Source organism: Aspergillus novofumigatus (genome assembly GCF_002847465.1).
Source record: "Aspergillus novofumigatus IBT 16806 chromosome Unknown P174scaffold_6, whole genome shotgun sequence".
In the NCBI taxonomy this organism is placed as follows: Eukaryota; Fungi; Ascomycota; class Eurotiomycetes; order Eurotiales; family Aspergillaceae; genus Aspergillus; species Aspergillus novofumigatus.
Window position 1 is genome coordinate 1591410 of NW_020194279.1, and position 24227 is coordinate 1615636.

At 49.1% G+C, this 24227-nt stretch overlaps 9 protein-coding genes across 9 annotated transcripts; 5 read left to right on the top strand and 4 right to left on the bottom strand.

Annotated features, from left to right (window-relative positions):
• Nucleotides 1-390: 390 nt before the first annotated feature.
• On the top strand, nucleotides 391-1719 carry P174DRAFT_373860 (tRNA-dihydrouridine(20) synthase (NAD(+)); the record flags this gene model as incomplete). Its single annotated transcript, XM_024822538.1, has 1 exon — nucleotides 391-1719. The coding sequence occupies one exon, from the start codon at nucleotides 391-393 to the stop codon at nucleotides 1717-1719; it is 1329 nt and encodes a 442-aa protein (XP_024680470.1).
• A 709-nt stretch (nucleotides 1720-2428) lies between these two features.
• Nucleotides 2429-6221, bottom strand: P174DRAFT_443870 (DEAD/DEAH box helicase). The gene has a single exon (XM_024827934.1). The coding sequence runs from the start codon at nucleotides 6112-6114 to the stop codon at nucleotides 2713-2715; it is 3402 nt and encodes a 1133-aa protein (XP_024680471.1). The 5' UTR covers nucleotides 6115-6221; the 3' UTR covers nucleotides 2429-2712.
• A 378-nt stretch (nucleotides 6222-6599) lies between these two features.
• Nucleotides 6600-7617, top strand: P174DRAFT_453134 (vacuolar ATPase assembly integral membrane protein VMA21). The gene is made up of 3 exons (XM_024829133.1): nucleotides 6600-6988; nucleotides 7084-7169; nucleotides 7234-7617. The coding sequence occupies exons 1-3, from the start codon at nucleotides 6888-6890 to the stop codon at nucleotides 7368-7370; spliced, it is 324 nt and encodes a 107-aa protein (XP_024680472.1). The 5' UTR covers nucleotides 6600-6887; the 3' UTR covers nucleotides 7371-7617.
• Nucleotides 7388-8567, bottom strand: P174DRAFT_443872 (putative cystathionine beta-synthase (beta-thionase)). Its single transcript, XM_024827935.1, has 2 exons — nucleotides 8238-8567; nucleotides 7388-8170 (listed from the first exon to the last, which is right to left on the bottom strand). Exons 1-2 carry the CDS (start codon nucleotides 8340-8342, stop codon nucleotides 7739-7741), a joined length of 537 nt encoding a protein of 178 aa, XP_024680473.1. The 5' UTR covers nucleotides 8343-8567; the 3' UTR covers nucleotides 7388-7738.
• A 191-nt stretch (nucleotides 8568-8758) lies between these two features.
• Nucleotides 8759-10526, top strand: P174DRAFT_443874 (putative mitochondrial phosphate carrier protein). The gene is made up of 6 exons (XM_024827936.1): nucleotides 8759-9267; nucleotides 9323-9487; nucleotides 9544-9797; nucleotides 9858-10203; nucleotides 10259-10278; nucleotides 10336-10526. The coding sequence occupies exons 1-6, from the start codon at nucleotides 8983-8985 to the stop codon at nucleotides 10424-10426; spliced, it is 1161 nt and encodes a 386-aa protein (XP_024680474.1). The 5' UTR covers nucleotides 8759-8982; the 3' UTR covers nucleotides 10427-10526.
• Nucleotides 10527-11109: 583 nt separating this feature from the next.
• P174DRAFT_423027 (DUF3602 domain-containing protein) lies at nucleotides 11110-11834 on the top strand (the record flags this gene model as incomplete). The annotated part of the gene is made up of 5 exons (XM_024825100.1): nucleotides 11110-11149; nucleotides 11223-11253; nucleotides 11314-11383; nucleotides 11462-11584; nucleotides 11700-11834. The coding sequence occupies 5 exons, from the start codon at nucleotides 11110-11112 to the stop codon at nucleotides 11832-11834; spliced, it is 399 nt and encodes a 132-aa protein (XP_024680475.1).
• A 193-nt stretch (nucleotides 11835-12027) lies between these two features.
• Nucleotides 12028-13890, bottom strand: P174DRAFT_492700 (uncharacterized protein; the record flags this gene model as incomplete). Its single annotated transcript, XM_024830838.1, has 5 exons — nucleotides 12028-13074; nucleotides 13175-13222; nucleotides 13282-13419; nucleotides 13467-13544; nucleotides 13695-13890. The coding sequence occupies 5 exons, from the start codon at nucleotides 13888-13890 to the stop codon at nucleotides 12458-12460; spliced, it is 1077 nt and encodes a 358-aa protein (XP_024680476.1). The 3' UTR covers nucleotides 12028-12457.
• A 4009-nt stretch (nucleotides 13891-17899) lies between these two features.
• Nucleotides 17900-18461, bottom strand: P174DRAFT_374317 (60S ribosomal protein eL33; the record flags this gene model as incomplete). Its single annotated transcript, XM_024822570.1, has 4 exons — nucleotides 17900-17997; nucleotides 18099-18199; nucleotides 18271-18312; nucleotides 18373-18461. The coding sequence occupies 4 exons, from the start codon at nucleotides 18459-18461 to the stop codon at nucleotides 17900-17902; spliced, it is 330 nt and encodes a 109-aa protein (XP_024680477.1).
• Nucleotides 18462-21075: 2614 nt separating this feature from the next.
• On the top strand, nucleotides 21076-24046 carry P174DRAFT_443878 (glucose-6-phosphate dehydrogenase). Its single transcript, XM_024827937.1, has 10 exons — nucleotides 21076-21383; nucleotides 21788-21860; nucleotides 21921-21941; nucleotides 22000-22344; nucleotides 22411-22608; nucleotides 22673-22757; nucleotides 22815-22891; nucleotides 22946-23153; nucleotides 23215-23586; nucleotides 23640-24046. The coding sequence occupies exons 1-10, from the start codon at nucleotides 21340-21342 to the stop codon at nucleotides 23750-23752; spliced, it is 1536 nt and encodes a 511-aa protein (XP_024680478.1). The 5' UTR covers nucleotides 21076-21339; the 3' UTR covers nucleotides 23753-24046.
• Nucleotides 24047-24227: the final 181 nt, after the last annotated feature.

A 24227-nucleotide genomic window follows, 5' to 3' on the forward strand; every position in this document is an offset into this window, starting at 1 on the left:
CTCGGGCAGGAGGGGGGTTACAACGTAAGCACAGCAATTATCTTGTCTCAACCGGAGAGGGAAATCAGTCCTCAATATAAGAAATATGGTGACAGAGTACCAACATATCTCTGCCTTATCCTCCAAGGATTTCTCCAATCGATATTCGTCTGGCAAACGGATGACTCCGAAATAGCGATGGAAATCGAACGAAGCTTATCAGATTATCTTCACGTGATTTTCACTTTTTCATCTCCGCTTTTTCAATGTCCGTCGCCATCCACTTTGTAGTTTGTTGATTTACACTCTGCAGGACGACTTTATTTTATACACCGCGTTCGCTGTCATTCACTTTCACTTGCCGTGTCTCAAAAAGTTAATAATGCTATGCTAAGATTCCTCCGATCCGCAATGACTTCGCTCACGACACCCCGCGTCCCTATCCCCGCCAATGGTGTCGACTACCGTGGCAAAGTAGTCCTGGCACCGATGGTGCGTTCGGGAGAGCTGCCTTCACGTTTAGTCGCTCTCAAGTACGGTGCGGATCTTGTTTGGGGCCCTGAAACGATAGACCGATCGCTCATCGGAGCCACCCGCCGAGTGAACCCTCGCAACGGATGCATCGAATATATCAGATTCCCCTCGAACGGTGGCCGCGCAGACAAGCCTGCTCAGGAGTCCATTCTGTACCGGATTGACCCCGTGCGGGAGAAGGGAAAGTTGGTGTTCCAGATCGGTTCTGCAAACCCGGAGCTGGCCGTCGAAGCAGCAAAATTGGTCGCAGGCGACGTTGCGGGGATCGATTTGAACTCCGGATGTCCCAAACCTTTCAGTACGAGTGGTGGAATGGGAGCAGCACTCCTACGGACCCCCGACAAGCTCGTCTCTATCCTTGAATCGCTTGTGCGGGAGGTCGGAAATCCTTACCAGATCGGCATCTCGGTCAAAATCCGTATCCTGGAGACACCGGAGAAGACGGCAAGCCTTGTCAAAAGACTCGTTGCCACAGGCATCACAGGCTTGACTGTCCATTGCCGCACGACACCAATGCGACCTCGCGAGCGCGCCATCCGTGATCAGTTGCCGATGATTGCGCAAATCTGTCGCGAGGCTGGTGTTGCATGCGTCATGAATGGCGACGTCCCCTCTCGGGACGAAGCGCTTGCACTTATGAAGGAGTTCGGGGTGGACGGAGCCATGATAGCGACAGCGGCCGAGGCAAACCCGTCATGCTTTCGCTCCGAAGCAGAGGGTGGTCTACTCCCGTGGAGGGAGGTGGTCCACGACTATCTTCAAGCCGCTATTGAGTGCGAGAACCGCTTCGGGAACACCAAATTCCTCCTGAACATCCTCATTCCCGGGAAGAACAGGGAATTCAAAGATGCAAAGACAGCAAAGTCTTACTCGGACTACTGCCACTTCCTCAAATTCGATGACCTACTTCCGGGGGCCGCCCAAGTGGACAAGATCCTCAATCTCGCCGACAAGTCCGTCTACAAGAAAAACGAAACGGAGGATTCTGCTCGCGATACCGCCGTCAAAAACGCTCTCGAGAACAACGAGACCGCTCGTGCGGCAAGCGGTGCGCCCAGACCCAAAGCAGCCTCACCAGCTGTGAACGGAGGAGGCCCCATTCGCACCAACTCCATCCCCGCCCCCGTCAAGTCGAAGCCGGAAGATCACCCTATCGACATCACTGTCCCAGCTCCAGAGATGCAAAAGCAGGAGCTTGCTGCATGAGTATAACATCATCTTCCACCCCTAGTCATGTCCGAGGACTTTCCATTCTCACTCCTCTTTCTTCCTATTTTTTGATAGTACTGCATAGCTCGGTTCTAACTCTGCATGTTATGGTGTATGTATGGATGACCTTAACTGGGTTTTCTTTGTCCGGAGTTTGTGTTAGAAACCTGTTTATAGATTCCCATTTTTTCGTTAGTGAATATATTCATTCATCCTGGTTTAACGCAGAGTATATTCTACAATAATGAAACAGCAGTCTCATATATTCCCATGGCGGAGAATAATCGCATCGCGTCTGTATGTTGCAGTTTGTAGCACGGCATTGATTAGGTCCAACAAGGCATGCAGTAATCAGTAACCGCACAGAGAATAGTGATGCAAGGTCCAGGAATCATCTACTTAGCGTCCACCAGGAAGATAGGGATGGCTAGACGTGGTTATTGTCAGCAGAGATGAGAGCTCACCAGCATGCTGCTAGAGCCATCATCGAGGAGCTGCTAAGTCAAAGACTGAGTGAGACCGGGGTTGAATGCCATGGAGGCTAGTGATACCTGGTGTAAAAGCGTACTATTGAGGCCGTTGTCTTACGTACTGTTGCATGACCAGCCACGGACACTTATTCTTCGCTCTGGCGAGGGGCTTGTGCTACAGCAAAGGTGAAGCAACTATTCTATCAAAGATACAGAGGACCAAAGATCTCTGGTTGACCCAATAATGCTCCTATTACTCTAAGAATGTCCCCAACCGCTACAGGCGTTGGTGAATGCTATGGATGCTATAGAACCCCTGAAAAAGAAGACCAATGCCGGGAACCATTGAACCCTGCTAGATCCGACAACAGTAGAATGCACGTGTGTCCCTGAACAATCCGATAACATGATGATATGCAGATCGACTCGCTTGCAGCAGAAAACTCGTTCTAGACAGAATCCAAATCAAGAAGGTTAATCCAGCTCAACTGTAACCGATGACGCTAGGACTGAAAGAGGATCAGGCGTTCATGCTATCTGGCTTCACCTCCTCTTGCTTTGCAAGAAGCATATCCTCCACGACTTTCATTCCGGCTTCTTCACCCTTCTTGCTCTCGGTTTCGTCGCCTGCAACGGCTTGGTCGAGAGCCAACTTGGTTTGACCAAGAGCGTAGATCTGCTCTTCAATCGTGTCCTTGGTGACAAGACGGATGACTTCTACCTCCCTGGTCTGTCCAACACGATGTGCTCGGTTCTCCGCTTGCACATCTTCCTGTGGGTTGAAGCTGGAATCGAAGATGACGACCTTGTTCGCACAGGCCAGATTGATTCCCGCACCACCGGCCTTAGTCGAAAGAAGAAATACAGGAATGTCGGTTCGCTCGTGGAAAGCGTCTAGAATGGATTGACGATCCTCTACATTCGTCCGACCATCCAATCGAACGAAACCCAGATGGAGAGTCTCAAGGACATGCTCGAGGATGTCCATGACCAGAGTAAACTGGGAGAACACCAGTGTTCGATCCCCGTTCTCCTGGAACCGTCTGAGCAACTCGCAGAGCTTATCGACTTTTCCAGAGTTCATCCACTCGTCGTTTTTGAGGGCAAATTTCCCGAGGGAATGAGGGTGATTGAGACACAACTGATGACATTCAAAATCATTATAAGCCTGCAGCTCTTCGAAGATGATGTCTGGGTTGGATTGAGACCATTGCTCCTCCTTCAAGCAGGCCTTGGCCATACGGCTGAGGATGGTATCGGTGTAGTGACGCCGGTATAACAATGGATGTATAGCAGCCTGTCGAAGTTTCATCAAAATGTTGGCGGACCTGTTACCAGTCTTCTTTCCGGCGGCGCGGTCAGCGAGAAGCTGACGAACTTCTTCCTTTTCATGCTCATAGATCTCCCTCTGGGCGCTATTCAATTCGCAATACTCAACGTGAGAGGTCTTGCGGGGCAGGTCGATGACCTGATGCTTCTTCCGCCTCAATACAAACGGCTTGAGCATGGATTTGGCCCGTTCAATGCGCTGCGCCGAGAGAAGTGTGGAATGGGACTCATCCACAGTCTTAGCCTTGTTTGCAAAGATATACTGAAGATCTTCCTTGCGCTCTTGAAAGACCTTTGGAAGGATGAAGCCCAGTAGTGAGGCCAGTTCTTGGAGATTGTTCTGCAACGGCGTACCGGTCAAGAGAAGGCGAAAACGGGCTGGAATCCGTATCAGCTTCTCATACAACACTGATGTACTGCTCTTCAGCATATGTCCTTCATCATAGACACAGACACAGAAGTCCATGTTGCGCAAGAAGTGTGCGTCAACCTTCGCCTTTGCGACAGTGTAGGTGGTGATAATCACATTGATGTCATCACGGTTATCTTCGATGGTCTGACGGATCACGGCGCGTTCAGCTTGCCCTGCATAGTAGGGCATGACAGACAACGTCGGGCAGAATTTCTGAAACTCCCGCAGCCAATTCTCGATTGTTGACGACGGCACAACCACCAAGTGCGGTCCTTTTATGCCCTTTTCATACAGATGCGCTAAAAATGCAATGACCTGGCATGTCTTTCCAAGTCCCATATCGTCGGCCAAAATGCAGCTCAACTGCTTCTCAAACAGCAAGGACAACCAGTTAATCCCCACGATTTGATAATCTTTCATCTTCAGGTCGTCACTCATGATACCGGGTTGAGAAATAAAACGAGACTTGCGTGAACCTGACGCAGGGCCATCGCTATCCTCGTCAGTACGCTGGCTAGCAGGTGTCCCAATGCCAGAATCGTGCGATTCTCGGTCAATCGATACCAGCTCCAATTCACCGTCCCGCTTTCCAAAGATATCAACGCCCCATTTCTTCATTTCTGCTGCAACCGGACGTCCAAGCGCTTCGCATTTAGCGACCAAAGAATCCACCGCTTCATAACCCACCCACATATCGAGACATTTGTCCACGATCTTGTCACCAATTGGCTTCGGCGTCTTCCGGCCCCTGGCGCCCTTTGGTTTTGTGCTTTGCTCCGTTGATGGGGCGGGTACAGCGCGGGCCTCGTCTAGGGACCTAAATGGACGGTGGGAGATGATGACTTGGGCAACATCCTCCGTCGTTGCAGCCAGATCTGCAAGCTCTACAGCCTGACACGTGTTGATGAACCTCAAAACCTTGATTTCGGATTCCCCATTCTCCAATGCATCGCCAACACCAGAATCAGAGTCGTCAGTTATGATCAAAGGTGCTTCAGGTGATTCCGAACGTGCGGGCGAAGGCTGCTTCCGTCCCTGTACCAGTCGTCCAGGCTGTTTCTTGGGAGGAGTCTCGGAACGAGTAGGGCTTGGGGAAACAATACGGCTCTTTGGTCCTCTCATCAAGCGTCTCCGTGGCTTCGTTTCTTCCTCGTCCAGCGATTGCGGTTGCGACTGTGATTGGGCTCTCTGGCTTGCCAGGTTCTTCTGCAAGTTCATGGCCGACCACTTATCCTGGATTGTCCCTCGAGCTTTAATGTTTTGCTTCGCTGGTGCGATCTGTTCGGCTTGTTGAGCTGTAACCAATTCGTCGTCGGACGAACCAGGTGCATCTCGTTCATCTGTACTTGCCAGATGATCCAATGCGTCCTCATAATTGCCCCGCTTGAACACAAGAGCTTGCATGCAAGCTTGGACCGATTTCTGCGGCATCACTTTCAACATTCTCTCCACTTTGACCCTCATCTGGTAGTCTTGAATATCCTGTAGTGACATAACGGACAACTCCACTGGTTGCGCGCGGGAAGGGCCATTCTGTCTGGGCTTTTTTATGGGGATGCCTTTGGGGGTCGGGTCCATCTGGGAAGCAGCGCGTTTGACGCTCGGGTTGTAGACCGCGGAGGAGGTGATCTCCTTGAACCGATCAAAAGAAGACGAAGAATTGGCGCTCACCGGGGAATCCATGACTTTGTCGGGACTTCGCGATGTCTTGGTGAACATAGATGGTTTGATATCCGTGCTTCTTTTCAACTGGGTGTCTTCGTCGGAAGAGCCACCGACGTATGTTGGGCCGTCGTCGTCGAGATTTATGACGGGTGTACGTTTCGCAGGTCCAGCAGAGGCAGGAGGGCAGAAGCGCGTTCCAGGAGGTGCCATGGAATTGGAAAGGCGACCCCCCAGCGAGGCAGGACGGGAAGGCGAGGATGCCGGACCTGGGGGAGAAGAAGCGGCAACTTGGACGGTACTTTTGGCTGAATGAGGGACTTCAATGATCTGCGTCGGTTGAGTAAGTCGCTGAGAAGCAGGAGTCAACGATTGTGTTGCAAGTGATTGGAAGGGTTGAGCGGCCAGCGGAAGAGTGGCGATAGTCTCATATTCAGTATCATACTTGACGCCGGTCGGAGGAGTACTGCGGACAATCTTCCTGTCGCTGACGGGGGTATCAGGGACGGAATCGTCCATGTTGTCGATCGACAACAGGCTATTAAGCAATAAAGATCGAATTAAAGATGGACAAATCAGACAGCAATGAAACAGGAGCAAAACCCCAACGGAGCGCCAAAAGAGAGCTCGTCTGCTTGTCCAGAATTAATTCCATCAGTCTTTTTTTCCCTCCAACAAACGCGGCGGACGCGCCTGGGTCACGTGAGCTGGCGCCTCAATTAAGACCAACTGGGAAACAAGAACACATAGCCCTGTGAATAAGGCAGCATCTATGGGGCAAGTCAATCAGGACGTAATTAAGAATAGAACAATACTCTATAGGTAGTCCTATTGCCAGATGACCACATTGATTATTCCTATGACTGTACTCATCAACCCCGATATCAGTCGCCAGTATTCACACCATTACAACGTTGAACAAGACTGTCCAATCAAATGCCGCTGGGGAATGGCTTCGTTCCATCAGCTCCGCCCAATGCGCTCCCGTCCAAACAGGCTGTACCGTCCGTTAGGTCAGTACTAGCTTAAGCTAAGCTACCTACCTTACTATGAAGTAACACTCTGAGGAGTAGATGCATATCAAGTTCTCAATAGCTCAGCCTATCTAGCATTATTCTTCTTTGAGAGCAACTGATCAAACTTATTCGAAGAAAGAAAAAAGGACTGTCATCTGTTCATCACCATTCTCGGCTTGTCGACAATTACATATTGAGCCTATTCCTCCGTCTTTCGACAACACGTTATACAACAGCAAGACAACAGGTGTTTTCTTTCCCTTGATACCACTCACAATGACTACCCGTCGCCCTCAAGAGAAATCCTATGCTGAGGCGGCTGCCGCGCCGCCGCCAAAGGAATCAGCTAGTTCTGATGTCACCCCTGCAGTTCCGGCGTAAGTCGTTTCCACTTCCTGTCACTATGCTGTCTGCAGTTTGAGTATATGGATCGCGCCATATATTAGATTCATATAGGCTTATACTTATATAGAGATGTCATCTACAAGCTGCTAGCATTCACAGCCGCCATGGTTGTTGGTCCTATCGGCATGTACTTTGTCACAGTAAACTCCGGTGGTATGTCTTTCTTCCATCCGATCAGTAATTTCGCTTCGTTCAAGACTGATGCTGATTTGGATAGCGAGTTCAACTGTGGCTGGTATTACCGCCGCCATCACTGCGAATCTGGTCTTATTCGGTTATATCTACGTGGCATGGCTAGATGATCGAGAAGAGAGGGAAGCAGCATCAAAGAAGAAAGAGAAAAAGGCCCAGTAAATTGGGTCTATTTCGCCTGCAGATTAGTTTCAGATGCTTTATTCCGTTTCTCGATATACCTATATGTGTATTGATATGTTATGATTTCGACTGGCAAAGTAGTGGACGCTGTGTGTTGAAAAGCTCCGAAGCAATTCTGTTCGATATTTGTTGAAATAGCACTGTTCAATCCATTATGTTTCATGGTCAAGCATGCGACGATCGCCACACACTATGTGTGTCGCATGCACTTTGTCGTCCTCACAAGATGTCCAAGACTCAAATCAAATGGCCACTGACGCCTGCAGATGCACGAACAAGACCCGTGGTATGTGATAAAGTCAAGAAGTAGTGTTCAAAAGAAACGCAAATTAAACAACTGTTGGTATCTATGCAGGTCGTCGCTTGACGAATTCCTCCAAATCAGCCTTGGTTGCAACCCCGAGTACAAACTTCCGGGACGCATCAGTGACCACGGCAAACTGCTGCTTTTCTCTCCTTTCTCCGTTGGGTCCCGTTTCACTCTCGAAGAACTGCTCTAGCTCCTCTAACGGCGTCTCCATTGTGATGACCTGATATGTGCCACGCTTGCGGTTAAAGCGCTGCATGGCAGTTGAGACAGGGTCCGTTTCCTTGACGTTGCCTTGGTTGAGCAACTCCTTGAGTCGCGGTATGCTGAGGTATCCGAGTAAAGACCGATTCGATGAGATGACTGTCAGGTGGGTATAATCGCGCTCATATGCTGCGAGCATGGCGGAGGCAATAGAATCGCTGGGAGAGACGGAGAGCGCCGGAGGGGGGTCTAGATCTTCAACAGTAGCCTACAACAGTGGTTAGTCACATCGAGGTGCTTCTCGTGGCATTCTGATTGTCAGAGGGAAGACGAACCCCTCTATACTTGTCAGCCCAGGCAGTCTGACTTGTGGATACCTCGACATTTGGGGCGAGTTTCTCGCGAGCGAATGCCTCGCTGGCGGTCATATAAGAGGCCATTCTCGGTGGATAGTGTCACGGATTCAGGAGGGGTGTATTAGGATGAGGGGCAGAATGGCGTTCAGCAGTGAGTCGACTGCGGACCATCAATCAATGGCACTCTTGCTATGATGCTAAGTCAGAAGAAGCCTGTAAAGAATCGTTCGACGCCTATTGACTGTAATAGCAATCGAGCCTGAGTCAAGGTTAATTTTATCGGCTGCGGCCCACTAACTTGGACGGATCGGGATCAGCGCGGAGGGGAAAAATGAGCGCCATTTTGTGACAGCAGTGAGCGGAGAACGGGTGTTTAGCTAATCAAGATGCCAAAGTACAAGTCCGACGTCATCGTACTTCCGGCCCTTGTCAGACCTCTTCATCCCCTTCCCACTTCCTCATCTCGATGTAATCCTCAATAATTTCGCTTTGGATTGTCTGTCCCTGTGGCGTTTCTTTGAAGTGCAAAAGCCTGAAATAAAATCTGTATTCGTACTCATCTACTTGTCTTCCTCCAACCGGCTATTCCACTCACCAGCCCTACGAGTGGAGACAACGACCTGGTATCGAGGATCCGTTCGCACCAGCTCATCAGGTCAATTGACCAGACGCCGTCATTTAATAGTGTTATAGTTAACTGCCAACCAATTCTATATTGACCACCATGTTCCCTTCTGACAGTGTGATCCTCGACGCCTTCAACGCCCAGAACCCTCTGAACCGTCCCAAAGAGCCCAAGCAAGCGGGATCTGCGGCTTCGATCAGACGGGAGCCTTTCCCGGCGTGGAGTGTGATTGATGAGTCCAAGAAGAAAGCCGATGCTTTCACTAAAGAGGCGGCTCGAGAATTCGATGTCGCCAGTCAAAAGGCTCAAGCCAAAACAGGCAAGATTGAGCCATGGACCCCCAAGTACTATGCAGCTTGCACCGTCGGAGGTCTGCTGGCTTGTGTAGGTTTCAGTAGTTAATATCGTCTATTTTGACCTATATTTAACCGATTAACAGGGTCTCACCCACACAGCAGTGACGCCATTGGATTTGGTCAAATGCCGCCGACAAGTTGATTCGCAGCTGTACAAGAGCAACATGGAGGCGTTCCGCGTAATTCGCAGTGCAGAAGGCATCAGAGGCGTGTTCACTGGTTGGAGTCCGACATTTTTCGGATACAGCGTAAGCTGACGGTTTATGGCGCGGTTTTGATCAGAACTGACTGACGGGGGGCAAAGGCTCAAGGAGCATTCAAATATGGCGGTTACGAATTTTTCAAGAAGTTTTATTCTGATCTTGCAGGACCGGAGCGTGCCCAGAAATGGAAGACCTCTGTGTACCTGGCCGCCAGTGCTTCGGCGGAATTTATCGCTGATGTCGCCCTATGCCCATTCGAAGCTGTCAAGGTGCGCACGCAGACAACTATTCCTCCTGAATTCAAGGGGACTTTCTCTGGAATTTCTCAAGTCGTCGGCAAGGAAGGAGTGGCTGGGTAAGTTCATGCCGCTTCAGAATCTACCTCCTAAGTCTCTCACCACTGATCGCAACATAGTCTCTACAAAGGTTTGTATCCGCTCTGGGGTCGGCAAATCCCATACACGATGATGAAATTCGCGTCTTTCGAAACCATTGTGGAAGCCATCTACAAGAGGCTGCCGCGAAAGAAGGAAGAGTACGGCAAGGGCGCGCAGACTGCAGTCGCCTTTACTGGTGGTTACTTGGCCGGTATCCTTTGCGCCGTCGTGTCTCATCCCGCTGATGTTATGGTGAGTAAGCTGAATGCTAACCGACTGCCTGGCGAGGCATTTGGTGCTGCAATGAGCCGTATCTACAAGGATATTGGCTTCATGGGTCTTTGGAACGGTCTCCCCGTCAGAATCGTTATGATCGGAACCCTGGTGAGTCCTCTCTTCGCATGTGTTTGCGGTCATGAGCTAACAACTGCTTGTACAGACTGGATTGCAATGGATGATGTGAGTTTCACCCTTCAAGCGCGATAAACAATGGCAGGCATACTGACTTTTTCTCAGCTACGACTCGTTCAAGATCTTCATGGGCCTTCCAACCACCGGCGGTGGACCTCCCGCCGAGAAGAAGGAAACAAAGACCGCCGGCTTCTAGAAAAATTGAGGGTAGGGTATCGTGATAGTATCTTCGTGCTTTATCGGTTACAGTGAGATATGGAGGACGGTCTTTTTCATACAGTATGTAAAAGGTAGTCATAACTCAAATATTGAATAAAGTTTGTTCATCGACTCTTCGACTATGATAATCTCCATTGCTCACTCCAGTGATCTGGCTAATAGGTGTCGTTATCGCCAAGACATCTCTTATCAGTAACCACTTTAGTCACAGCTCGGACCAATCAGTAGTTAAACACTGCTGGCGTATCTTATCAGCCCACTGCGCCTCGACGTCACAGGGACTCTCTCCAGTCTCCGAGACCACGAGGCTCGATGCGTGCTTGGCGACTGGTCATCATTATCATATATGACCTTGGTTTCCTAGCAATCCTTACGATCCTTTCAGGGGTAGAATGAGTGGTGCCAATTTTGCCTGTTTTGTAGTCTGACTTGTTAGCGAAGTTGCCCCATCTCTAGTCCTTATCTTTATATATCCCTCACTCACATCCCGCATTTGCCTACGGGCCCCTCCCCTCCGCATATTGTTTAATATCAGGTAAGTCTATAGTGTCCGTAGCACCAACTGATCCACACTTCTGACCTCTTCATCCTAGTATCCCATCGCTTCTGCAGAGTACATACCTACCAGACACCATCTAAACAACAAAACAGCCCACCACCATGGGCGAAAACGAACCAATCGTCTCGCACGGCCGCGGAGGTACGCACACCATACATACGTACATAGTCAACATAAGCCTCACGAACCCCCTCTAACACACATCGCAAACCAGGCCAGGGCAACATCGGCGCAGACTCTACACAGTACGTTCGACCCCGCACCCGGAGCCACCCAACCCAACCCACCCTCTAACCTAACCCCAGATACGTCGATGCCGGCATCGTCCGTGAAGGCCCCTACGGCGACCAAGGCGACGGCGCCTACTCGGCTGGTGTAAGTACCACCGTGTCCCACGCCAATCAAGCAGGCTGCGGAACAAGCGAGCAGATACTGAGAGAAATGCAATGACAGCGCGGCGGAGCCGGCAACATCGGCTCCCCCAGTGTGCGGCCCACGTCGCGGGTGCCCCACGACGCGGAAATCATCCCCGAGCTGGCGATCCGCAAGTCGACGGACGAGAATTATCATGTTGGTGTATGTCATTGCTCATGTTCATGGCTTTACTCCCGTCCCGTCTCGCTTTTATCTTCAGCGCGAGCGGGTTGGAGTGTTGTGGTGTGCTGTAACTAACTGTACCTGACTTATCCAGCGCGGCGGCCAGGGGAACGTCCACCTGGACGAGGAAACCCGTAAGGAGAAGGAGGAGAAGAAGCGCCAGCAGCATCAGCATCATCCTGAGGGGTTGGCGGATAAGCTCAAGCATAAGCTTTTTGGGAGGGGTTAGATGGTACGTTAGGGCGAGGGAAAGGTAGATTGTCGGTATTGCAGTACTGTGTTTAGGATATTTTATGATTCCCTGTTTGCTTTTTGATAGTCCTAGGGCTATCATTTGTTTGTCTTTGTGATTGTCTACCGAGGGTGGATTTCTGGTCAGCCTGTAGAATAAAGTGATAGGCACAACCGAGTCTAGATCTCGTTATGTCAAGTTGTAAACATCTGTTGATCAAACAGCTGCAGTCTCATTAGTCTATCGTCATCCTGCATAAGCCTTTTGAACATGCAGAACTCAGGTCTGCTATCAACATACACCGCCTGTTGATCCCTTCGGCGTAATCAGGACAGGACGCAAAATATGTACTCGAAATATCAGGCAAACACCAGAACGGCACATTGATCAATTGATGATTCGCCGGGGCATCCATGTATCGTGACATCGTCAAGCATAAACGTATCAAACTGTAAGACAGCCCGATGAAAACAATCAGGAGAATTAACATTAACAAAAAAGCAAAGACGCAATTTCCCTGTTTTCCCATGTCTGAACTCGAGAAAAACGCCCACTAAGAACAATCATTACATACGTTAGAAGAATAGCGAATGAGAGCCAGATAACCACCGACGTATGCCTTAATCCTTGCTAAACTTGCGCTTGAACCAGCTCTTTCGCTTGTCCCCTGTATCGGACATGTTCACCGATTTCCGCAGTTGACGACGGTTGGGCGCTGACACGGCGGCTGGGGTGCCGCCGACAGGGCCCCCAGCGTTAGGATCGAAGGCTGGTGCTTGGTTGAAGTTATGTACGGGAGGTTTTGGAGGTGTTGGCGCATAGCCATTGAGATTGAGTTGAGAATTGAACCCTCGTTGTCCCAATTGTAGCTGCTGGGACAATTGGTCGATCGAACTGTTCACGGAACTGGGGTCGGTCGAATTGCCCCAAGCATCAGCGTGGCTTCCACCCGACCCAGAGGCTGCAGTGATATTATCGACGGATTTCTCGTACGAATGTTGTGCGTATCCATTCGAGCCGTTGCTGTATCCTGTCTGATCGGTATACATCCGCGGGTTGGGTCGTGGTCGACGGCCGCCGCCGCCTTGGTTGTACGGGTAGTAGCCATTATCTTGCGGCTGGCCATTGTAAGTATCGACATAGCTCTCCGGTCGCGAATAGGTTGCCCGTTGATTGAAGTGCCCACTCTGATCACTGTATCCTCTGTTTGGATAGTACCCGTTTCCACGGCTGGACTCTGCATGAAACCACGGTTGTTAGCATACTGTTCACAAAATGACAGTCTAGACCGATGGTATATTGTCTTCAGAGACGAAAGGTTTAAAGCCCGTATTTACCTCCATAGTAGCTGCCACGTTTGTTGTGCTCTCCGCCGTTAGGTGACTCTGTAGACACGCTTGTTAACCATCTGAAATGCACATGACAGGTAGAGATCCAAACTCACCTGTTCGCGCCCAGGAAACGGGTCTACTACTGTACGTCCCTTCAAAAGCAGCTTCAAAAGCTCGGATGGTCTCTAATGGACGTTCGAATCGAGGGCGAGTGGGGTTGGAAAGATCGGGATCAGCTTTGATCACAAGAACTGTCAGTGCAAAGTCGCAGCAGATTGTACAAGCCCTCACTACGTACTGATAATTTGCCCAAATCGGTCTTTGTGCTGCATAGCTCTTAAAGAGCCCAGAGTCGACTGTTCGAGGGCAACAGCCACTAATTGATCAAAAGGTCAGTTACTATGCGCACGCAGAGCTAACAGAAAGAAGAAGGGGAGGAATAAAGTTTGGGTATGGAGTCCAAATCGTGGACGATATCGCAGAATATTGAGCGACCGAAAGAGAGTTAGATATGGGACCAACATACTTGGTTGCGCTTCGCTCATAGCAAGAGTTGGATCGGCTTTGGTATGTAAACTGCGCCTGTGCTTTTCCTCAGAAGACTCCCTGAGAGAGATTTTATTGCTGGCAGCGTTGCTCGACCGGCGAGATTTATCGGACCTGCTACCGAAACTGAAACCACGACTGGGTCTGGGCGACGCGACCGTCTGGGAGGGAGCCATCTTTATTTTATGTCAAAGCTCCTTCTTTTCTGCTTCAACTAAGTCACTTAGCGGCCGATAAACAAGTTTGTCAACAGAGAGCTCCACTGACGATAGGAGTAGCTCCGTCGTGATCTGCCTGAACTATGGCAGGTTGGCGGCCGTAGTGGAGCGCAACAGGTGGACACTGCCAAGAATTGTATGAATGAACACGACCGCGCTGTGTTGCTTTGGATTGGTTCTAACAAACGCTCCGTAACTAAGGTAGATAGGAGTCTTGGATGCAGCGAACGGTGGATGGTGACGAACGAGTGGAAGCGGCAGCTTGAGCTTTGAAACGCTTCCGCAGATTGCAGTGTCTATGCTGCGGAGACGATGGTACTATACAAGGCTGCAGAGAAGTCGCTGCTTGATCGATTTGAACCGACAGGTATCTCTTTCTTACGGTTGTTGGTATTGTCTTAAGCAGCCATCAGGTCGGGAAAAAAGCAAAAGAAAGCACCTCCGAATGTCGTCACTGCAGAATGGAAGCGAGAGAGTGCACGGAGTGCTTCGTAAATTTGAGCCCTTGCGATGTATCGAGCGAGCAGGCTGGAAATAAACCCGGGATAACTAGCAGCCGAAAGATAGCTGGTCGACAGAAAATAGATAGTTCAAGCGTTTTCCGTAGATAATTGGATCTGTCCCGCAAAGATCGACAGTAATGGTGATGGAAGTTGTTAGACGTTAGTTAGACGGACAGCAAAGTCTCACGAGAATTAGGATGCTCTCCAAACGAAGGTCAGCGAGAAGAAGTGCTAGAATAATAATATCCAACTAGCTAGAGACCAAAGAAAAGGAAGGCAGACAGGCCACAGTTATAGTGGTAGGTAGTAATTGAGAAACACAGAGTTCGAAGTGCGTCGACGACAGACGCCACGCAATATTATTTTGAAGAGAGGGGAACCTTAACCAGAAAATAAAATAAAAAGGAAAAACCCAAAGTAAGTGCTACTGTGCCATGCTGTGCTGCTTGACTGAATTGCCTCCCACGAGTCGGATGATGGCGTTATATTATTATTGAAGCTACCTGACTGCTGAGTACGTGGAAGGCTCTGGTTATGTCTATTCTTGTACCTAGGTAACCTAGTAGGATCGTGGTATCGGCTACCTTTCTTGTAGGCAGAGTTACGCTACGTACTCTTCCAGTGGATCAAAGAAGACCATATCTTAGCCATTATAACAGCAATTCCTAGAGCCCTGAATCTGCCACTGTGCCCAAGTGCGACAAAGCATCTCTTTCCATCTTCATAGAATTGCAAGACCACGACCTAGGCAGCCGGCAATAAATGCAGGAAAATTCAAAAAGGTAAAATACCGCTAGGCCCAAAAGTCAATTAAGTCAATCAGAATCCGAAGGAATTAATACGCCCACTCCAATGTTTAAGACAAAAAGGGCTCTGAGCGTCCCACTGGCTGGTGGCCCCAGGGCAAGAAACCAATCGGCTACCGGGGGTTCCCCCAGCCACTGTCATCGGATCGTCTCGTTGGCCGGGATAAGTCCAGGAACTGGGTCCATCCTGTTCTTGAGTCAACAGTTCCTTGGATGTGATCGGAAGAGAGAGTCATGGAGTGGTGTGCTTGACAGAATGCGGTTGTTTTAAAAATAAAGAGCATAGGACCATTCTTAAATACAAGAGAATTATTTTGATCAATAGTTTGTTTAAAAGGCAAGAATATTCTTACTGATTGTTAATAGTGAAGCATTTGGAATCACCGACTATATCATGATTACTTAATCATGGTGGGCAGGTTATTTTTACTTTTAGGTTAACTCTAAGACTGATTAGCTTTAGACAGGAGTCGTTGTGCTTTGTTCTCCGAGTGCTGATACAGCAGCCGATTGTTGCATTATTATTATTTGTACCTTAGAAGTGTACCTAGGTAAGAATCTAGGCATGTAGGTGCTGAAAAGCCCAGCCACCCCTTGTTCAAGGACAAACAATGATAATCCTGAACCTTTTGAGTCCATCTGTATCCGCGTCCCTCCCATTGGTTCCTCTCCCGTGCCAACAGCTAGGAGACTTGAAGGATACAACCCAATAATTTAGTCCGAGGTCATTTCACCGCGGGTTACGTTGCCCTATGCGACACCGCACAAACTACAAAGGACTAGTACACGGTCTTTACCTATTTGTTGTCACCTGAAGTGAGCATTGGACAGCATCATAGCTCAGACATTACTAGTAAATACATCTGAACTTTTAGAGTCGAGATTTGTTGAGTCAAAAGAAAAGTCACTCTAACCCCTTGCTCTAACAAGATCCCCAATATGCACCGAAGCTTTGAACACTGCTTTGGATGGGGATCTCTGGCTAGCGAGTCGTCACGACGCAAGAGTTGGTGAGGATCATCAGCATGATCTGGTGGGTCTCTGTGGTGCGGGATGGCGCATTACTTTAATTATCACTCCACAAATACTCCAAACGAACAAGCATTAAGATGATTTTGGCTCGCGCTCGTCTCAGATCTGCTGACGAACTGAGGCAAGGGGTTCAGGACTCCGCTAACCTTGATATTTTTGCTCCGTGTTCCGATATCACATTCGCTCGGCCGATGGCGTTTTTGTATTCTGGAAGATAACTCATGTACAGATATCCACGCTGAAAGGACACAAGATATAAAAAGCTGATCGATAGTTTTCAGCGGGCAAGAGCAGATTGCTTAGATATATGTGCACCACTTCCTATGACTGAACTGTTTTCCAATTGATCTACACTTGAACTATCACTCAGACAAGCCTGTCATCCTTAATCCATTCTGCATGACAAGTCGCGGTTCGAAATTGACTCGGGCACTCCAGTTGTATCACGAAACCGGATGCGTGTCGTAAAACCTGCAAACCAACAGATCGCAGGAATATCTACTGTGGCAGCAGAAGCATCATATTACTCGCTCCATTACCAAGCCAGCGCGATGATTCTACAAACCAGTCAGCACTGGCTGTTTCCCTGAAATACCTTTGACTTGAATGCAGGCAAAGCTGTGGTACTTCGTACATACGGTAGTTCGTTCTTGGGCCTGCAGGTTATGTACCACGCCGAGCATAGTCCTACCTGCCTGGTTTTTAACTCGATAGCTAATAAGCGAACATCATGTGGTGGTCGATCTCTCATACTGAACGGAGAAGTGTCGACACCAGGCTGGATATATCGAGTCTTGGGGGCATGTCAACGAAGCTGTGACTGTCAAGGTTTCAATCGGAGTATGGCATCAGGTTCCTATACGTGTATGGTTTTACAGGCGAGAGAGAAGTCGTGACTACTAATTCCTAATACACCTGCCATAGACTGCTTGGTCCAGATCTGCTGTTCTATACGGTTACTGCCAGGGACTCACTTCTGGTGAATCATTAGCCGTAATTATTGGGCATAAACCAGCCGCAATTTATGGGAAGCCCAAGTATAACTGTACGATGGGGCTACTAAAATGAGCCTGGCAGATGAGTCGTGGCAGAGGATCCAGAAGACCGTTTTGCACTTGCACTCGCCATGTTGCGTTGGGCGTTGGGAGACTATACGAGACCATCAAAGTCGAGCTCCCTGGCGTGGATGGCAGAGCGGCGAAGTGAATAAACCCCCTGACCCAATTATCCCTGAACCAGCCCGTTATTCCGCTACCATACGCCCAATCATAATGCAACGCGCTCTTTGTTGAAATGTGTGGATTTGGTTGTTTATGAGTGTCAGATACACTGGGAAAGAAGCCATGTTGTCAGACAAGGCACGTCATGCTCGCCAATGTAGAAAACACGACAAGCCCTTCTAGATGCCTGGAGGCCGACAATGTCACCACGCTGGTAGAGTCTGAAAAAACAACAAAAGTTCTTTTGATTTTAATTCGTAGGGCTGGTCGGCCCTGCCTCTCCCACGAACATTATCAGCCCGCCAACTCCATCATCTCAACATCGGCTCATACCGTCGACTCCTTGCCCGACTGTCTGTGCGAAGTTTCCGGATTGCCCAACTAACAGGTAATAAACACGGGTCATTTAGATGTTGGAGGGGTAGAGCATGACGCGGACGGTAGCACCGAAGGACTTGGGGGGGAGGTTGTGGCGGAACTGAGCACGGACAACGCCGGAGTTGCCTGTCAAGTTGATATCGTCAGTTGTTTGTTCCTCCTAGTAGCCATCGTCCAACAGGGCCACAATGCCGATATCACCGATCCATCGCATTCAATTCACGTACCGTGTGGCCGGGTAACCTTGCCCCAGATGACCCGGATGTTGGAACCCCGAACCTCACGCTTCGCCCGGTAAACGAAAGCAACCTTCTTGCCGAGGTAGAAGCTGTAAAACAACCGTCTTAGCTGCATGTTCTCTTCCTTGTTTCGTGACCCTTTCGAGCGGCGTATACTCACTTTGCGGCCTCAGTGCTGTCAACACCGTCGATCTTGATCAGACTATACGAGGTGTCAGCCTCCCATATCCCTTTGACGTCCATCTTCACAGTGGTTAGCTACCTGGTGTTGGGGTTGACCGCGCGCTTGGAGCGCTGGTAGCTCAGGTGGCGACCCCTGTATAGAGAATTCGTATTAACCCATCTGTCCATATGATTTCGTTTCGACTTGGCCCCTAGCCCGATCCCACAGTGCGACATTTGACATTTGTATATCGCATTCCGAATGATCGCGACCCGACGGATAATCGATGAAAAGATCGTGGTAACTTACTTGACATAGACTTTGCAAGTAGAAAATATCCCGTTAGCAAGATCTTTCATAAATTCCATAATCGCACCACATCCGTCCCCGAAACCCATTCTCCAACCTGTGCGCACACATCGATATCCAGCTAAACGTAGAGGGATCACTCACGTCTGTGACCTTGTTCCGAAGGCATTATGACGGTTTATCTGAGCAACAGCGGGCAACGCAAACAAGTCGAAGGAAGGCAAAGATGACCCGCAAAAAGTCGTCCGGGTTGTCGTGATTGTCGTCGCTTCGATAGTCTGAGACGAGCAGCCGACCGCACAATGATCAATTTGCAAGGTGCGTTCGGGGCCACTCGCCCTAACCCAAAACGGGATCTTAGCGAGCTGAATCGCCCCAGGGTTAAGCGAAGTCCCGTGATGGGGAATCGAGAAAAAAAGTCTAAGCCGTTTTAGGGTTGTCCTGGAAGATGGTATTCTCCGCCTCCGAGATAAGCTGATAAAAGCTGATAAAAGCTGATAAAAGCTGATAAAAGCTGATAGAGATGATAAAGGTGATAACAATCTCTCCGCCAAGGCAGGTGACTTTTGAGCCAGGGCAACCCCACTGCTTCCACTATTATTCATTCGACATTATTTTGCCGTCGGGCTACAGTGGTCCGAAGACGGTTCGACGGCTTCCCAGATCATTGGACATCGGATATGTCTCTCACTTTGCTTTTCCCCTGCTTCTCCGGTGGACATGAGCAATTGTCTAGAGCGTCGAGCGCTGACAAACGATTCTTATTTGCTTCCCCCTCTCTAAGAGGTAGCGACGAAAGGGTTTCGTTTGGTGATAAGCTCAGCCAGTGAGGTATCCTTTATGATACCATTTCCATTTCCGCGGGGACTCACTTGAAGTCTATCCGAGAGAACGCAGTCCGTTTTATGATCAATCTCATTGTCGCGATCAATTACCTTCGTGCTGTAGGACTATAATAGTGTATATAGACAGTAATTTGTTGATACTTGTTGATACTACTTTTGGTCCTCCCAGCAAATCAGTGTATACTCCGAACGGTCCAGCAGACCGAGAGCACATATTTGGAAATAAAGCGAGTCCCGCTGCCCCACTAGCAAGGAAATCGGCAATAGACCTGACATTTGCTGGTTTATCAGCAATCGTTGAGGAGAAGGGACTCGGTTCTGTTGATGAGCACGCAATCGTCGAATTGATGCCGAGGGTCAGCTTATACTTTTTTCTCTTATCTTCACAGTTCACATAGGGTGAATAGCTACCGGTGTGTTTTTGCAGATCTGAATACAGGGGCAGTTGTCTGATATCGCCAGGTTACGGAGCTGCGCCAGTTAACCCCGAGCTCTCGTAAGCTATTCCATCATCGTCATATGGCTCAGCAAAGAAAGGCCCGGGCGTTATTCGTACTCCGTACCTCTCCTACATTTCTTTGCTCTCGGGAAATTAGAATCCTTAGAATCCGTAGTGATCAGTTACTTCCAACTGTTCCATGACAAATCCGCCGATCCATCTCCACGGTTTAGGTCACCGGGAGAGCTTCTTCTGGCTTTCCTCCCTAGCCTGTAAACTACAGGACTAGGGCCTCTAGCTTCCAGTTTCCACTGTGCCAACTCCGTAGCTCTGGCGCAATCTCTGCGACCAGCCGGTAGATAGTGGAGTCCGAAGTCGCTGCTCGCAGCATCATGGGCTGCATGATAATCTTAGGGAGGAAGAAGGAATTGAAAGGCATGTTTCTCGAAGTTTTTGTTCCTCCCAAGGTTTACGCTACCGAAATTTAAGCCAGATCCATCCTAAATAGGCCCTGTCAGGATGCACCTTTTTGTAGAGAACACGGACATGAACAGATACGTAGCCATCGACGCAAACCTCAGTTGAGATTTGATGATCATGAACCTGAGTTTACGCGATCAGGAGGGAAGGGAAAACTCCGCCTCTATGAGATATTAGGTTCCTGGCCATGCAGCACCGAGACAGGTGGCCTACTATATAAGCTGCGCGGGACATCACGCAGGAGTCAAGAAGTTTGTCCTTGTAAACCTTTCCCCTCATTGAAGGCGCAAACAGTATGATACGCCAGGTTGGTTTACGCGGGGTCAGCAAGTCAGCATCAAATCAGTCCGTATCTTTAAATGAAAATCATCCGTTGGGTCGCAGTGGAGCTGACTGTGTTAGAGAGTCCCATATGTACTCCGTATCTCTTTCTTAATTAGCCGGGATAAAACTAGATGTTCGATTATATGATTGAATTCCTAAGGAGATAACATCCACAAGCCCTGATGATATAAGAAGGGGGAAAGAAGTTTGCCACGGAGGATGTAATAGTGAAAGCGATGACATTCGTCTCTATCGATGCTGCCCTGTATGCCTACACCAGAACATGACCTGGCCTCTGCTAGGCGCTGTAGCATAACAATTAGGCTATCTAATAATAATCAGTAATCATATATTAATGCTCCTCCCTGTAATCCCATTCGATTATCCCCAATACTACCTCCCATAATGCACACGGGGTTCCGCGGCAGCATCGACGTAGTGGAAGAATCCAAGCCAGCCCCACCAACACCCACCTTGCATTACTACAGCAGTCAGCTTGAGAGCCCTCCGTGTTAAATAAAAAGTACCCTGCTCCGCCGGAACTGTTGGGTATTTTTCCAACAATCCCTCTTCATTCTTTGTCTCTCTTCTCGTCCCTTATATCTCACTCCTAAGGTCACATCTGTCCCAAAGATTGAATCGTCAGTTTCAAACATTTCGTGCGAAAAAATGTCCAGCACAATAGCCCGATCTGACGAACAGCAGAATGCTGGGTACGTCTCTCCCATAGTTCTGCCTCTCTGACATCACACCCCTCCCCCTCCAACGGCGGAAACACTCCCGTTACCTCAGTCCCTACTACCGCTTGCGACTGCTCCGTACTGGTCACCGACGTGCAACCTGTCAGCTACCTTTGACCAGCATCTTATTTTCCCTTGTCTTTTGGCTCAATTCAATTCAGCCTCGCTCCTGCTGCAACTTGAAAAGTTGACTATTTGTCCATTATTGCCCCTTTTTTTTTTTTTTTTTTTTGGCTCTCCATCCATTTTCACCCTCATTTTGTCTCTTTCCCCCTGCGTCCATCAAGTCACACACCGAACCCTGATCGACCTAGATAAATATTTCTCGCCTCGAATAATCAGTACAAATCGGTTGCTAACATGGATTATGCGCTTAGCACACTCGAACTTAAAGATGACACCGTCATCGTAGTACTAGGTGCCTCGGGAGATCTTGCTAAGAAGAAGACTGTTCGTTGTCCCACGGATATTTACTCTCTAGACAGCTGTTTTAGGCTAACATCTCAATAGTTCCCTGCTCTTTTCGGACTCGTACGTTCCACCTCTATTGACGAGGGTCTAAACTCACCTAGATTGACCGTATGCACAGTTCCGCAACAAGTTCCTTCCCAAGGATATCAAGATCGTCGGATATGCTCGGACAAAGATGGACCACGAAGAATTCCTGAAGCGAGTGCGATCATACATTAAGGTTCCCACCAAGGAAATCGAGGAGCAGCTGGACAGCTTCTGCAGTCTCTGCACCTACATCTCCGGTCAATATGACCAGGACGACTCTTTCATTAACCTGAGAAAGCACCTCGAGGAGGTTGAGAAGGGCCACAAGGAGCAAAACAGAGTCTTCTACATGGCTCTGCCTCCCAGCGTCTTCATCACTGTGTCAGAGCAACTGAAGAGGAACTGCTATCCCAAGAACGGCATTGCTCGGATCATCGTAAGTTTCCCACCAAAATCCGAAGAGGAGAGCAGCAACTGATGCGCATGATTTCGTCATATACAGGTTGAGAAGCCCTTCGGTAAAGACCTTCAGAGCTCCCGTGACCTCCAGAAAGCCCTTGACCCCAACTGGAAGGAGGAGGAGATCTTCCGGATTGACCACTATCTGGGTAAGGAGATGGTCAAGAACATCCTTATCATGCGCTTCGGCAACGAATTCTTCAACGCCACTTGGAACCGTCACCACATCGACAATGTACAGGTATGGGATGCTTGGAATACTCCGAAATGAGAGCAACTTGCTGACAGGTTCGCTCCTGCCGCAGATCACATTTAAGGAGCCTTTCGGTACAGAGGGTCGTGGTGGTTATTTCGATGAATTCGGTATTATCCGTGATGTTATGCAAAACCGTATGTTTTCACCATCTGCTGTGCGTCAATGAGCGATACTGATGTTCGTCTCTTCAGACTTGCTGCAGGTCCTGACATTGCTCGCCATGGAGCGTCCCATCTCCTTCTCCTCTGAGGATATCCGTGACGAGAAGGTAGGTCACTCAGCTGTTTGACCAGGGCCGACGAGCGAAACTAATTCATCCCAGGTTCGTGTCTTGCGTGCCATGGATCCCATCGAACCCAAGAACGTAATCATCGGCCAATATGGGAAGTCTCTGGATGGAAGCAAGCCCGCATACAAGGAGGACGACACTGTCCCTAAGGATTCCCGGTGTCCGACATTCTGCGCCATGGTTGCATACATCAAGAACGAGAGGTGGGATGGCGTTCCCTTCATTTTGAAGGCTGGAAAGGGTAAGCCTGGTTTAACTTTTTCGGACCGCTAGAGTCGCGCGCATACTTACCTTTCACGCAGCCCTGAATGAGCAGAAGACCGAAATCCGTATCCAATTCCGCGATGTCACATCTGGTATTTTCAAGGATATCCCTCGTAACGAGTTGGTTATCCGAGTGCAGCCCAACGAGTCGGTGTACATCAAGATGAACTCCAAGTTGCCTGGCTTGTCCATGCAGACCGTCATGACTGAGCTGGATCTCACCTATCGCCGCCGTTTCTCTGACTTGAAGATTCCCGAAGCCTACGAATCGCTTATCCTGGACGCTCTGAAGGGTGATCACTCTAACTTTGTGCGTGACGATGAACTCGACGCAAGCTGGAAGATTTTCACGCCTCTCCTGCACTACCTTGACGACAACAAGGAGATCATCCCCATGGAATACCCCTACGGTATGTGCCATAATATACCCTTCTGATTGATATCATTACTAATCCTGTCAAAGGCTCCCGAGGACCCGCTGTTCTTGATGACTTCACTGCTTCGTTCGGCTACAAATTCAGTGATGCTGCTGGTTACCAGTGGCCCATGACCAGCACTACCCCCAACCGTTTGTAGAGGGATGGGATATTGCATGACTATGAAATAAGAAAAAGCATTAATGTACGAATTTCCGTTGATTTCATGATGTCTGGGTCGTTATGGCAGGTTTTTCTTTAGTGCTTGATCAGCCGGATATGCTTTGATATGTTATTAGAAATGAAGAAGCTTATGAACACGATCAGACCAGGACGCTGGTATAACGGATGTGGGTATGTAACATGCAAGCCGTATCGCCTGATTGAAAGGATGTCGTCTTTATCCTGATGAGCGTCAAGAGGAATTCACTACGCTGCCTTAGGTCCATATAACGGCCTCGAGGTCACGCCTCGATACGCAGCCTACCATTCATCTTAGCCTTTTATCAAGAATGAGAGTAATCATATAGCCAAAAGGATAGGCCATTCTCGTCTTTGTCAGTAATGTAAGCTTGGCGTAAAATCTTCGAGTCAATCCCTACGTTTCAACACATGTTGGTGTCTAGCTGGAATAA

What these genes read in the sequence shown, in the direction of transcription:
- P174DRAFT_443874 (XM_024827936.1), top strand. Translation starts at nt 8,983, where the DNA reads ATGTTCCCTTCTGACAGTGTGATCCTCGACGCCTTCAACGCCCAGAAC. An exon ending in TCGGAGGTCTGCTGGCTTGT is followed by an intron (nt 9,268 to 9,322) that starts GTAGGTTTCAGT and finishes ACCGATTAACAG; the next exon opens with GGTCTCACCCACACAGCAGT. An exon ending in TCGTTATGATCGGAACCCTG is followed by an intron (nt 10,204 to 10,258) that starts GTGAGTCCTCTC and finishes CTGCTTGTACAG; the next exon opens with ACTGGATTGCAATGGATGAT.
- P174DRAFT_443870 (XM_024827934.1), bottom strand. Translation starts at nt 6,114, where the DNA reads ATGGACGATTCCGTCCCTGATACCCCCGTCAGCGACAGGAAGATTGTC.
- P174DRAFT_443872 (XM_024827935.1), bottom strand. Translation starts at nt 8,342, where the DNA reads ATGGCCTCTTATATGACCGCCAGCGAGGCATTCGCTCGCGAGAAACTC. An exon ending in GGGCTGACAAGTATAGAGGG is followed by an intron (nt 8,171 to 8,237) that starts GTTCGTCTTCCC and finishes CCACTGTTGTAG; the next exon opens with GCTACTGTTGAAGATCTAGA.
- P174DRAFT_443878 (XM_024827937.1), top strand. Translation starts at nt 21,340, where the DNA reads ATGTCCAGCACAATAGCCCGATCTGACGAACAGCAGAATGCTGG. An exon ending in ACGGCATTGCTCGGATCATC is followed by an intron (nt 22,345 to 22,410) that starts GTAAGTTTCCCA and finishes CGTCATATACAG; the next exon opens with GTTGAGAAGCCCTTCGGTAA. An exon ending in CCGTGATGTTATGCAAAACC is followed by an intron (nt 22,758 to 22,814) that starts GTATGTTTTCAC and finishes TCGTCTCTTCAG; the next exon opens with ACTTGCTGCAGGTCCTGACA.
- P174DRAFT_453134 (XM_024829133.1), top strand. Translation starts at nt 6,888, where the DNA reads ATGACTACCCGTCGCCCTCAAGAGAAATCCTATGCTGAGGCGGCTGCC. An exon ending in GTCACCCCTGCAGTTCCGGC is followed by an intron (nt 6,989 to 7,083) that starts GTAAGTCGTTTC and finishes ATACTTATATAG; the next exon opens with AGATGTCATCTACAAGCTGC. An exon ending in TGTCACAGTAAACTCCGGTG is followed by an intron (nt 7,170 to 7,233) that starts GTATGTCTTTCT and finishes TGATTTGGATAG; the next exon opens with CGAGTTCAACTGTGGCTGGT.